Source organism: Python bivittatus, unplaced genomic scaffold (genome assembly GCF_059951505.1).
Source record: "Python bivittatus isolate LINGU-HERP-01145 unplaced genomic scaffold, Pbiv_v1 ctg000050_np1212, whole genome shotgun sequence".
Lineage (NCBI taxonomy): Eukaryota > Metazoa > Chordata > Lepidosauria > Squamata > Pythonidae > Python > Python bivittatus.
The window spans coordinates 1,543,303-1,557,431 of NW_028277033.1; the positions used below are offsets into that span (position 1 = coordinate 1,543,303).

A 14,129-nucleotide genomic window follows, 5' to 3' on the forward strand; every position below is an offset into this window, starting at 1 on the left:
CCCATGTGTGTGCATTTACCCACACAAACTCACTTTCAAAAACTCATTTGAACATCTGTTAGAGAGTGGAAAGGACCATGCCCCTTTCTCCCTGCTTGCTCTTATTGTGTAGAAAGTAACATCTATCTGGACCCAGGAATGAGAAAGGTGAATGCAAGACTAAGGAACACTTAGCATAGGTACACAAGTGAACATCTGACCATTTAAGAGAATGGTGATAATAGTATAATAGTATCTTAATACTAGTATCTCTCACTAGCTATTAAGGCTGGCACTATCTGAGCTGAGAAAGTAGCTCACCTGTTAGCAAAGAGGTTTTTTGGCATCTTGAGGCACTGAAGCACTAAGTTAGCAGTTATGGCATAAAGTTGGATACGGTGCGTTCCTCCTAGCGTGGCCTTCTTTGGTCATGAAATACTCCTACAGCTCAGGCTGTTCAGACTTCAAAGGTCCCAACTAGCAAGTAAACCTTTAAAGAAGGGTTATATTTTGCATGATGAGGATTGCAGGATGGCTTTGCTTGTCAAGGCAGAGGAATGGGGTCTTCAGCTTGTTCCTTCTCACAAGTATTGTTCCATCCTTGTTACTCATTTCATACGCAGGCCAGAGACTCTTTCATCATCACTATCCTCCCTGAACCAAAATGATGATGATGTAAGGAGAGATGGAGAACTGCTGATGCAAGTTATCTGCAGCTAACTTAGGAGGCCCCCTTTCGTCCATAGAGAGAGGAAAAGAGTGCTTGACTCCTTTCTGCGGGAGAGGGGAGGGCTTTGTCCTGTGGGATGAATCTTCTAGACAGAAAATGCTTCCTGACATCATCTGACCATTTTTATTTTTTATTTCTGATGTGTGTTTATCCATTGTATTTGTTATTGTATCAATGTCTGATTGTACTAGCCACTCAGTGTCCCATTATATGAGATGGGCAACCATATTAATCTAATCAGCCAATCTCTCCTGTATTCAGTTCCTCAACCTTGACATAGATAAGTCAAGTATGACTTCTGCCCCTTTCTTTGAAAGTTGTTTAGGAACTTCATTTTAAAGTGAAGAGGGTAAAACATGCAAATTAACCATTTTAAATCTCATTTCATTTTTCCACTCTCCAAATTTAATCTTATTAAGTTGTGCAAAGTTTGGAGAACCAACCTGGGTATCTGCTATGGGTTTTGAATGTTATGTGGTGCTGCGGTGAATGGCAGAGGAATGTTTTCTACTGGGTCAGAGCACAAGGCACTTAACTTTTGATCTTCAGATGGGTTCTTCTGAAAAGTTCCACAGCAGTCCCAAAGGGTGGTGGTGTGAATGCTCTTTCTATGTTTGTAGCATCCTCCATATTGCTGATTTACCCAGTCATAATTTTATCTGAGGAACAAGAACTAGGAAATATGGGGCTTGTAGGAACTTTATAATCCATAGGGTGTGGCATCATATTTTTTACTCCTCTATTATGAATTAAATACCAGTAAATAAGAATAATCTCACCACTCATGCAGGGAATGGGTAGAGAAAATGAAGTGTGCATGGGGAGTTCTGTGTGGCTATTATTCTGTTTTCTAAAGGTAAAGATTTAACATTTGTTCAGTTCTGAAATGCTGTTTTATTTCTTTTTCTTTGAGTGTTCTGTGCTTGGAAAATGACAGATCACAATAAGGCCTTAAAGAATGCATGCTATACTTTGAGCGTTTTGAGTAACAGAAATGTGTCTTATATTTAATACATGTGCAGCTGATACTTCCATGAGTTCTTTATAATGGAAGAAGTGCCTGCCAACCAAGAAGTGTTTTGTATTGTAAATTGCTTCTACATCAACATCTGGATTTGTTAGTCTGCTATTAGGATAATTTCCCATTTTCTTCTTTTTTGTGAAGGACACGGAAGCCATGAAGAGAGCCCTGGCTTTGATTGATTCCAAGATGAACCAGGCCAAGGGCTGGCTTAGGGACCCCACTGCTCCAGCAGGTAATGCTGACGGTAATAAAAATGGAATAGAGTAATATAAAAGAATATTATACCAGAGGAAAATGGTGGGTTTGCTCCTAAGACAGATGAAAAAAATGCAACCTAGACTAAATTAAGCCCTTTCCCATAATCTATTTTGGTTTTGTCAGTAGCTGAGTGAGCAGCATCCATGATCCTAGAATGCTTCCCCACCAGTCGGAATCCTGATTGGTCTCATTTCTCCCCCTACATTAAGGAGTCATTGCTGTTTTTCTCAAATTTATACTTGAAGCCCTCAGGTTGACATATGTTAGCAGAATGAAAGCTGAGATTCTAGGAATGCTGAATTATTATACACTTACATTCCTTTGTTTAATGGGGTAATTGCATGCTTAAACACAGGTTACTTTCAGTGGAAGCTTTTAGACGTGATTCCTTCAGTGAAAACAAATTAATATTATGCTAACTATTTGTAAAATGCATTTGTCTGTCCATCTATCCAGCCAGCCAGCCAGATTCTAAGCAGGTTACAGATATGAAGTGTTTTTAAAAAGGTACAAATCAAAAATCAAATTACGATTAAAATACAAAGCTAAAAATTATAAAATTAAGAAGTAGGTCACACTATATCAATCCTGAAAGGCCCTCCAGAAGAACTTCCAGAAAGCTATGAGGGTGAGGGCCGTATGCACTTCAGGGGGCAAGCTGGTCCAGAAGAAAGAGTTTGGAAAGCTTTGCTTATTTTATTAAGTTATCCCAATAATTTAGCTTGGAATCTTCCTTAATTAATATTCTGGAATGGTTTATGTTCCTGGTTATTGCATATTTATTGCCGTAGTAGCGTAACTCTTATGTTAAGAAACACTATCTGCATTAAAATAAATATATATGAGTGGAACTCAATAATTAATTAAATCAATCTTGGCTCTCCATCTTGATTTGATTATGTTGGCCCCAGGGTGTTGATCAGATTTTGAGTTGATGGAATCAGACAACTTCTAAAAACATGCCATGCCATGCTGTATAGGTTAATATAACTAGCTCATTTTAACTATATATTAGAATGTCACCAATTTACACTAGTAAACAATCTTGGCTTTAGATTTGCAGAATCATATTTATTTTCTTTTCCGTCTAACACCTAAACTTTAAAAAAAACCCAAAGGATTGCATTTTACAGGCAGATAATGAAGCTTGGCATGCAGGTTCCTGGTTCTAGCCCCAGGAACAACAGATATGGTTGAGGTTCCAGCAGATCATGTCCAGTGGTAGACCTTGTCAAGCCAAGGTACTGTCAAAAATGTCAACCTCTGGTACAAGGTCCTCTGGAACATGGGACAATTGTTCTTGTCGCCATTTGGCTTGAGATGTGTTTTTGGCTTTGCTTCCTCTGCTACTGAATTTGCTGCTTAATATTTTGGGCCAACAAGTGGGAGACTCCTTCTGGTTTAAGAAAGTGTGGTTCTCAGAGCTGTAGAGTCTGTTCATATATCCATGTTATTGTTTTTTTAGTAGAAAAGCCCTGTTTCCATGCATAGTTAAATTAGCTGTCAGATGCTCATTAATCAGCACTGTGAATATTGAATTAGCTCTTTTTGGGGGGGGGGGGTAGATTTTATCTTTTTATGTCTGTAATTTTATACAGAATGATTCATCATTTGGGATACCAGAAGTATTTCTTTCCTGGAGTAAAGTATTGCTATAGAATCTTCTGCATTTCTCTTATCCCACATTGGAGTATGGAGGCCTTGCCTCATTTGAATTAGGTTGGACTGAGTACTTATGGTTGGTTTTCCATGGTCAGTTCTAGTATTTTAATGCTATACTATACTAGCTCTCATAGTTTTTTTCAGTTTCTAGGAATTGCTTTTGTCCTCTAGTACAGTGTTTGTCAACCTCAGTATCTTTAAGATGTGTGGACTTCAACTTCCAGAAGTGAAGTGCCTGAATGCTGATCATGTGACTGCGGGGATGCTGCAACAGTCATAAATACAAGGACAGGACGTAAAGTTACTTTTTCAGCACTGTCGTAACTTCGAATGGTTGCTAAACAGGGCCATTGCTAAGCAAGGTCTACCTATATGAGAATTTAAACTCGCTGTAGTCAGTAGTGGTCACTGAATTGGTATCAGTGGAATCAGTGATGGGCTTGATAAAAGGAATAGTATTAATATTTTAATTTTTATACTTTTGATATGGTCAGATGACTAAATCAATAATGTTTTTGTTCTGTTCTGTAATATTTTAAGATACAGCAAGCAAGAACATTTTTTTCCTGCTGAGGACAAGTTCCTCCTTGGTGGGAAACATATCCATCTAGAAGATGGTCCTAACCCAGATGTAACACTGAATGTCCCAGAATAAGAAATTACAGGAAGTGAAACTACCTCTTTCATTCTCTGAAATTATGCAAAAGTGAGAATACTTTTAAAGATAAATGATCAGGAATATATTTTTAAGAATATGATTTTGCACTTTAGTATTGAAAATGACTTCCAGTTCCAGCTGTATGCCCAATCCTATAAAAAGATCACCTGGAACCACCTTATCCTGCTCTTCTGTTTATGATGGATTTTTCACTACATTCTTCCCTTTCTTTCATTGAATGTTGTATAGCTTTTTGTAGAAAGAGCAACTTCCTAAGGATAAATTATGCATCAGACCCACTGTCTCACATTCTTGCTTCCTAGGGGACTCTGGTGAACAAGCCATAAGGCAAATCCTGGATGAAGCAGGAAATGTTGGAGAACTGTGCGCAGGCAAAGAACGCCGGGAGATTCTAGGCACCTGTAAAATGCTAGGCCAGCTGACGGATCAACTAGCTGACCTTCGGGCCAGGTAAACAGCCCGTTGCTACCAAATACATTTAAATGTATGTGGATGAATAACAAATCCTGTCTTTCAAAAAAAAAAAAAAAAAAAAAGTGTTCTCCTAAAATCACCCACAGGGGAGAATTTATGTCTATTTATTTTACTGGTACGCTAATATGGGTAGGTAAGACTATTCAAGGGGTTAGCTTTGCCCTGCATTCTACTTGCCCAAATTTTCATGGAGAACTTCTTTCAGTTTAGAGTTGTGCTAAGGCACCCTTTAATTTTATTTAAGACTTTCTTAGTGCAATTTTCCTTGTCCCCAATGTCAGCCTTGTGGGGTAGTCCAGACAAGAAGCACACCCAGAAGCACTAGCTCTAACTTTATTGTAAAGTTACATTGACAGAATCTGAAGGTACATCTCTCCCCCCTCACCTTTACAATCCAAGAAACTAAGCTTCATGTTTTTTGATCTTGTCTAGTCTGTGGCTCTTCCTCCTGTTTCCTAAGGTCATTCCCATGTACCATTACATCTGCTGAAGTGATCTGTATGTACAAGTGATGGTTGCACTACTGTAGTAGATTGAGAAGTGTGGCTTTTCAAAGTTGCATAGACGCTCAAATGTACAGTATATGTGTGTGTGTCTCATATGCACCCATACCCCATTTATTGGGGTGGGAGAAATCTCCAAGGCTGGTTTGAGTTAGAGTTAGCCCAAAGTGGATGAGGTGGAAAATGGCATTGCACAAGTTTTTTCTTTGTGTTTTATATCTTATTCAGCCCACTCTGCCTTTTTGAGGGGGGTTATCTTAGATTCAGAGTCATACTCCTTTAGGATAAACATGGTTCTGCAAGGAGATGTCTCCATTATATTTTCAATGGAAGTGTTTTAAATGTTGTACTCACATTGTTTTATTGTTTGTTTTGTGGTAGCATGTTTTATTGCTGAGGAAGAATAGGATAAAAATAAAATTAGTAATAATATTTTTGTGATTTTTTTCCCCATTTCACAATAAAGACTGCCATGGGGAAAGCAGAAGTGTCTTAATTAGGCAAAGTCTGTTCCTTTTCCTGTTGTTCCTATTTAAACACCCTTCTGTGTGGGGTTTCACATCCAAGATACTGCTTACACAGTAATGTCTGTAGGCCACCAGCAAGCCACAAGTTGCCCTGGATTGCTCTGTTTGTGGCCCAAATAGCCCCATCCACATTTTCCCATCATCTTGCAGCTGGCAATGGAACAGAGTCAAAATCTCTGCTAAATCCCTTATCTTGTCTTTATCTTATCATGAAATGTTCACAATTTCCTTTAGATGGATTCTTTAAGGAAAGTCGGCTGGGTGACTTTGGGCCAATCCCTCTCTCTCAGCCCAACTCACCTCACAGGGCTGTTGTTGTGGGGAAAACAGGAGGAGGGAGGCATATTAGGTATTTTCACCACCTTGAATTATTTATAAAAATAATAAAGGCGGGATTAAAAAAACCAAAACAAATAGTGCACACTTACTCTTTACTGAGTAGCTCTCAGAAGAGGGAGCAATAATCCAGAAGATGGCAGGAAAAATTTCCAGTATTTGAGGTGAGGCAGGTTTTGCCTCATCTAGTGGCTGTTGCATCTGTCCCATCATCCTGGATCCTATATTGGCCCCCTCTGAATTATATGAACTCAAGTCAATTGTTGCAAATGTATCTGGGGGTTTATATGTCTTTCTCTTCCTTTGAACAGGGGACAGGGTGCCACACCTCTAGCAATGCAGAAGGCTCAGCAGATCTCCCAAGGGCTGGATCTACTAACTGCAAAAGTGGAAAACGCAGCTCGCAAGCTGGAGGCTATGACCAACTCTAAGCAGGCAATCGCCAAGAAGATTGATGCAGCTCAGGTACTCACAGTGTTGCCAGGAAAAAAAGAACGAAATGACCCCTCCTTGTTCTGCCAAAGGATGGCGGATACCCTTAAAATGATTCTGATTTCTGATATTAGGCTCGATAATGACTTTAGTTGCTGTAATGATCTGAGAATGATTGGATTCAACAGTTGCGAATCTTGTTTAGTCTTCCTGTAGGCTCCTTGTAAAATCACTTTATGCCAGAACTATAGTTTTAATCTTGAGACAGACTTTGGCTGCACCAAGAAAATGTGGGGTACGTTATCTGCAGTTGAGCCAGTTTTGACCTGAATAGTGTTTCAGTGTTAGAGCATGGGAGATTCAAAGACTGTAAGTAGACCATTGGGTTATCTGTTGATACTTGTTTCTTTATATGAAGAGCTGGCTAGCAGATCCTAATGGGGGCAGCGAAGGAGAAGAACACATCCGAGGCATTATGACTGAAGCCAGGAAAATTGCAGAACTCTGTGAAGATCCCAAAGAGAGAGATGATATTTTGCGGTCCTTGGGGGAAATCTCTGTTTTAACAGCTAAATTGTCAGACCTTCGGAAACAGTAAGTATTCACCTCCTTTGTGGAGATCTGAAAAATCCCTGTTTTTCAATTGCCTGACTCCCACCATGTAAGTTCCGTTGCTTTAAAGTGTTCAAACTTTCATGTTGGAATAGCATTGCCTCTGTGTTGCTGTTCAGTAATGTGTTATTTGTGGGATGAGAAACTCTGTGGGCATATGAACATATGAATTTAAGGTTCTTGTTCCTAGGTGTCTGTGGTAAATAGTTCAGGGCAAGGTGGGGAGGGAAGATGGATTTCTATCAGAGTTCTTTGCACTTTCAAGCTATAATAATCCAGTATTGTTTGGAGGACACCTTGAGAATTGGTGATAAAGCTGAGATAGGTTTCCAGTTTCAGTAGCGCTTCCATATCTTTAGATGTGTCTAAGGGAAGTCCTTAGTCAATAGCAATTTAAATTGAACCATCCTTAGTGACATTCGTTGGGCTTTTTCTGCCTTATGATTCTTGCTTTCCCTTATAAATATAATCTTGTATCACCACGTAACAAATCCATCAGGCATTGTTAAATTTAACAAAGAACAATGCTTAAGCTTATAACTAGCTGATTCACAATTCTTGTGCTTAAACTTTGTCTTGTTAACAGAACATTTTACAAGGCTTACTTAACGGCATTTCTTTTCTCAATAGTGGGAAAGGCGATTCTCCAGAAGCCCGTGCATTAGCCAAGCAAATAGCTACATCACTTCAGAATTTGCAGTCTAAAACCAACAAGGCCGTTGCAAACAGCAGACCCGTCAAACCAGCTGTTCATCTGGAAGGCAAGATTGAGCAAGCTCAAAGATGGATAGACAATCCTACAGTTGATGATCGGGGTGTAGGTAAGCTGTGTAAAATCACTTCCTAATAGAGGATGAGCAACAACTTCTTTATGATGATGCATTGTAGCAACTTTGGAAAGGCGAGACTTTCCTTCAATGGCCTACTATTATAATTCTTGATATTGCTCAACCTCATTTGCCCTTTTGCACAGCTTCTTTCTCTTGCTTCATTACTGGACCAAGAGAACACCTAACAGACAGGTGGATAACTTTTTATGCAGGCCAGGCTGCTCTCCGGGGACTTGTGGCTGAAGGGCGTCGTCTTGCCAATGTCATGATGGGACCGTACCGTCAAGACTTGCTTGGCAAATGTGACCGTGTGGAGCAGCTTGCTGGCCAGTTAGCTGATTTGGCAGCAAGAGGTGAAGGAGACTCTCCTCAAGCTAGAGCTGTGGCTGTTCAGCTGCAGGATGCATTGAAGGTAAAGAGAACGAAGTTAGAAGACTTTCCCAGCAGAGTTTCAATGGATTTTTCTTTTTTAACTTAGATGACAGGCCATAGCATAACTTTGGGGAAGGAAATGAAAATTCTTAACGCTTAACAAGCTGACTTTGAGAAAGTCAACACAGTCTCTCTCTCTCTCTCTCTCCCCCTCCCTCCCTCTCCCCACCTACATTAATACTCATAATTTCTGATTGAAGGATGGGTGGTAGAGGAAGATGGTAGCACCCTCACTCTATCTAGCTGATCCCATTTCCCAGTTTGCTAAAAATTGTTTCCTCTTTCCCTTCTCTTCCTCCTCCACTTACTCAGCATGGTTTGAATCTGGCCTTCTGTGTTAGTCCCTGTGCTATCTTTTAGCTCTATTCAGAAAATAAGGCAGGATTCAGAAGATAAGGCTTTAGAATGGGTTCTGGCCAAAAGCCTCACTTGCACTTGAATTCTAGAAAGGAGGGGGACAAAATCAAAAATATGATATGTAGTTTAAAATTGATATAATCCATTTAACTCAACTTAATTAAAGATAATATAATTACTGTTTGTGAATTTAAGAAATCTCACCTTGTATCAGATTAAAATTTGAGGATTTCTTGCGGGGGCACACCCTAGAGTTTAGGATTGTAAGCATTCCTAGGGCCAGAGTTACACACTTCTGTTGGAAACCCTGACGTTTCTAGCTCTGTTGAATATGGGCAGTTGTGGGAGGCTTCTATTTGAGTTCCCTTTGCAGTGCTTGGAAAGTTGAGGGAAAGTCCTTTGTTCAAGAGGGGGAAGTTGGGGTTGTGGGGGCCTGGGCAACTCAACTCCTCTTTCTTACAAGGATACACCCCATCCTGGCATAATAGTTGAATAGGGCCACTCCCCAACCACATTAATATATCTTTAAATGTGAAATTTCTTAATTCTTGTTAAGGACCTTAAATCAAGAATGCAAGAAGCTATGACCCAGGAAGTTTCTGATGTGTTCAGTGATACCACAACCCCAATCAAACTGTTGGCAGTAGCAGCCACTGCTCCTCCAGACGCACCCAACAGGGATGAGGTGAGTTTGTGTTTGGGATCCCACATTTGGCCACTAGAAACTTTTATTTCCACCCTTTCTAGCATGCCCTGCTAGATAAAACTCTCTTTAAGGTTATCCTCAGACCAGTGCGAAGATGCCAGTCTTTTAGAGTTCTATATCAATGAATTAACAGGATTTCTTCAGAGAACATTTTTATTTCTGAGTCCAACATTTTATCTTTTAAAATTTGGTTAACTTTTGTAAATGCCATTATATATAATTTAACTAGAAGGGAGAAAGTCAGTGGATTTCAAAGGTTAGATTTGGGAGCTAAGCAATATGCTTAATTACCCAGATTCTCTGCACGCCTAAGGCTAGGGACAGAACCCTGCATATTTCCATTTCTCCTCCATGTTATGCTCAACTTTGGAAGTACTTCCAACTGGATCGGAAACACTTCATCTCTTGGGATACCCACTTGTTCACCTCTGGTGGGAAAAGGGTTTGCTCTGTATTTCCAGCCTGGGATTCCTGCTGTGGAAACAGCAGAGAAGAAGCCTGTGGTTAGCTAAGTCCAACTGAGCTGTGATAATAGGGTGCTTCTTCCAGTTGTATGCCAAGAGTCCTTGCTGAACAGTCCTGAAAGCATTTTTCATCACAATGTAGAAGCAACCTTTCATCCTGGGAAAAAGACAAATGGGGTTGATGCTGCAAGAAAGGCTGCAATGGCTGCAGAATGAACTGTGGTTTAGCTGGAGTAGACATATTGAACATTCAGAGACACTGCTCACTACGGATATAACAGCTTGGTTGAGTTTGTGGGAAACGTTCCAAGATCCTTATTTTGCTCCTGCTTCAGTGCTTTATCTTTGATGACCAGCAACTGAATGAACTTCCGCTACTGTTTTTTTTTTAGTTTATTTTTTACTGATTAGTTGAACAGCTTTATAAAAATATGAAAACAAGATGTTTAAAAGGGCCAGAAAGTTCTCTCTGTGGTGCTTATTTCTCCATTAATCCATTCACACAACTGTGGTAGAGATTATGTGGTATACTAGACTAAGCAGCAATTCTCCTGAAAGAAAAATGTTTCATCGTTTCCACTGAATGAGCCTTTGATGAATCTCTCAAATATTCTTAATAAAACCTAGCTTGAATGAGTTTGCGTAAGATGGCCCTGGCTCAGTTTAAACTCTTAAACCTCTTTCAGTTTGTAAGGATGTATTTAACCTTTCAGGTCTTTGATGAAAGGGCAGCCAACTTTGAGAATCACGCAGCCAGGCTTGGGGCTACTGCAGAAAAGGCAGCTGCAGTCGGAACAGCCAACAAAAGTACTGTAGAAGGCATTCAAGCAACTGTGAAGTCAGCAAGAGAACTGACACCTCAGGTTGGTCTCCCTCTCTCTGCATCACACACGTCTAATATTGTCTGTTCAACTTTAGGCCAGATCACATCTGTGATGGAGATTAGAATGGTTGGCAGATAGCTATGCCTTAAGAACTCCTTTTCTGTGTCAGGCCAAATGCTGTTTCAGAAGTCAGCAGCTAGTCCTAGTGGAGAACTCACAAGCAGGCTGTGAAGGCAGTGGGATAACCTAATTGTTATCCAGCATCTGGCGATGAGGTATTCAGAGGTTATATTAAGCCGTTGTAACTAATAGCTCTTGGAAGACTTGTCCTCTGTTAATTTATATATTACAACCTGGGAACGGTAAATGAGATACCAATTTTTCAAAATCATTTTTGGACTTCAATGAGTTTATGTATATTCTGTTCACTTTGTAACTGTTGAGAGGAATTTACAAGTAGGGGAGTGCAAAACAGTCTGTCCAGGAGCATTCTGACTCAGCTGTCCTGGACATTCAGGAAGTGATCAACCTCAAATGGGGTGGTAGTCAGACCACTTCCAGAACACCTGGAATGAATCTTTCCAGAATTGTGTGCAGCCTTTTGCAAATCTGTTTAAAAGCAGAGTTAGTTTCGCTCCCATTCCATTCTATAGCTCCTAAAAGCCAGTGTTTCAAACACACCCGGACATCTCCAGTGGAACCTGAGTTGCAACTGCTACTCTTAAAGTTGCTTAGGACTGCCCCTTCTTGCAAAGAAAAAAAAAGTATGACCTCCCAAGCTCAGGTAGTTTTCCCTTCCCTATGAGCTGTAATAGGCCATGAGGGGCAGGAGGCAAGCAAAGAGGCGGGAGGTTGAATTCTCCCAAGCCCCTTCATCTCATCCATGGACCTTCTAAGGAATCTTCCTAAATCAATATCCAATGTTGTGGAATGTAAGTAATGATCATAGATGCCTTCTGAAGAGCAAGTTGGTGCAGGATTCAGCTGAACAGTTCTTTGAAAACCAGGAGATACCACCCTTCATCAGGTTCTTCTCATTTAAACTCATGGCCTGAAAGAGTTAAGAGCACTTTGGGAATCTCAAATACTTTAAAGTGTTTTGAAACAGTGTTCAAAATGTCATGCCATTCCTGAGAATCAACAGTCTGGTGTCTGTTCCAAATTATACATTAAACCTTCAGCTTATTAAGGCTGGAAAAGAAAATTCCAGGGGCTTTGCTTATGGCCTTTCCTGGGATCTCTTTCTGTGTGCAGGTAGTATCTGCTGCTCGCATCCTCCTAAGGAACCCTGGAAATCAAGCTGCTTATGAACATTTTGAGACCATGAAGAACCAATGGATTGATAATGTGGAAAAAATGACAGGTGAAATAAGAGTGCTGTTGCCATTTTTTTTTTTTTTAGCCAAATTGTTGGTGATTACTCTGTAATATAATGGGCAAGGTGTTGAAAGAAAAAAAGAAGAGGAATGTTAGGTGCTATTCTCACAAAGGAAAGGAGAAGGAGGAAAGGAATGCTGGGGACCAGAACAGGCATGTGATTCTGGGGTTTTAGAAAAGTCATATTGTATATTCCATCATATATTGATAACACCTTGCCCTAAAACTGATAACTGCCCGAAGCTGCTTCTTATAGCTGTTAAGGACAGGAAGGCCTGGCGTGATATGGTTCATGGGGTCATGAAGAGTCGGACATGACTTAATGACTGAACAACAAAAAAATAGGGGCCTTAAGACACCCTCAGCTTTGGTGTCAGGGTGCAGCCACTCAGTCCTATCTTTGGAGACTACCCCTGCCAGTGGGTGTGCCACTCCTGTCATAATGCCTCATGAGGTGGTCCAGGAGAATATCACTGCCAATGCAACTCAAGCTGCTGAGAGATCAAGCAGATTTAACACTCCTGTTCTCAAATTTGGAGGAGATTTCAGAAGTCATCTCTCAGGTCAAGTAAAGCTGGTTCAGTCCCCAGACAGAAAAGATTTAGAAATTTAGAAAATTTTCTAAGAATTCTGTAGCTGGACTCTCAAAACACCTTGCCAAAAAGAAGTCATTTGTGAATAACTGGTAGTTGGCCAAACATTATTTTATGTTTAACACTCAGTAGGCTCAGTCAATAGTGTGTCTCAGTACTGGACACACTATTAAGCAAAGAAACATAGTCTCCTTTCTACCTTTTGAAATTCCATCCAAACTCTCTTAATGGTCCTAGATTATTTTTTTTATTATACTAGTTTGAGAGATTCTAGTTTTCTTCTTCCTGCATGTAAACATCATGTTTTCCTGTTTAATTCCCATGTTTAATCACCCATGAAACCCATTAATAGTGGAGTATATTATAGAATTCATGAGTGTGGAGACTTTCTGGTGGCAAGAGGAGATGGTTACGAGAGCAGAGCTGAAATTCTTGGTACCCCAGATTTTGAGCAGATGCCCATCCTGTTTCTACTTGGGCTGCCTGATCAATTAGTTTAACCTGTTGTTGAACCACATGATGTATAAGCTCTGTCTGGAGTAACACTTTCTATTGTCATGTATGTAGAAGGAGGTAAACTTTTCAATTTGTGGTTCCAGGCTTAGTAGATGAAGCCATTGATACCAAGTCCCTGTTGGATGCCTCTGAGGAAGCCATTAAAAAGGACCTGGACAAATGCAAAGTGGCAATGGCTAATGTTCAGCCACAGATGCTAGTAGCGGGAGCCACCAGCATTGCCCGGCGAGCGAACCGTATCCTGCTAGTGGCAAAGAAAGAGGTGGAAAACTCAGAAGATCCTAAATTCCGTGAAGCTATTAAAGCTGCCTCTGATGACCTGAGCAAAACCATTTCACCAATGGTGATGGATGCGAAAGCTGTGGCAGGCAACATTTCTGATCCTGGTAAGTGTTTAGTCAGGCTATCTCAAACCCCTGGCCTTTTAACTTAGTTCCTGTGAAGTTGCACTGAGAAATGCAGAGCTTGTGGAAGCTTGTGGAGTTGCTTTATTTCTTCAATGAATGCAACATAAGGAGCTCTGTGAAATTAGGCCAGTGTAGGTCTGTTGATGTGTGTCTCATCAAGAGCTGGTCTGAGTAACACAACATTCAATGTTGGGGCTGAAAAATGGAAAGTTCAATATTTGCTTTGTTTCTTCAGCCTGCCAGGTTCTGGTTTGATAACCGCTCGCTCCTGAGTCTATAACATCACTAGAGGGTTTTGTTTTTACTTTCATCTAGCATCTCTGAAAACAAGTGATTTTCTGAATCACTTCATTCAGCTCCCCCTTTGCAACTGGATTTTCAGCCCAGAGAGTCTGCTTACTGGGGAT

General features: G+C 40.4%; 1 protein-coding gene across 3 annotated transcripts in view; it reads left to right on the forward strand.

Moving 5' to 3' along the window:
• VCL (vinculin) overlaps positions 1 to 14,129 on the forward strand; it is a 72,404-nt gene that overhangs the window by 40,647 nt on the left and 17,628 nt on the right. For 2 of the 3 annotated variants that reach the window (XM_007424894.3, XM_007424896.3), the window contains exons 7-16: positions 1,875 to 1,965; positions 4,635 to 4,782; positions 6,484 to 6,637; positions 7,023 to 7,198; positions 7,847 to 8,037; positions 8,259 to 8,458; positions 9,392 to 9,520; positions 10,719 to 10,868; positions 12,084 to 12,192; positions 13,399 to 13,701. In XM_007424894.3, coding sequence (XP_007424956.1) covers positions 1,875 to 1,965; positions 4,635 to 4,782; positions 6,484 to 6,637; positions 7,023 to 7,198; positions 7,847 to 8,037; positions 8,259 to 8,458; positions 9,392 to 9,520; positions 10,719 to 10,868; positions 12,084 to 12,192; positions 13,399 to 13,701 — 1,651 coding nt within the window. Of the gene's footprint in view, positions 1 to 1,870; positions 1,966 to 4,634; positions 4,783 to 6,483; positions 6,638 to 7,022; positions 7,199 to 7,846; positions 8,038 to 8,258; positions 8,459 to 9,391; positions 9,521 to 10,718; positions 10,869 to 12,083; positions 12,193 to 13,398; positions 13,702 to 14,129 lie in introns of all 3 variants that reach the window. The other variant, XM_088128691.1, reaches the window with a different exon arrangement.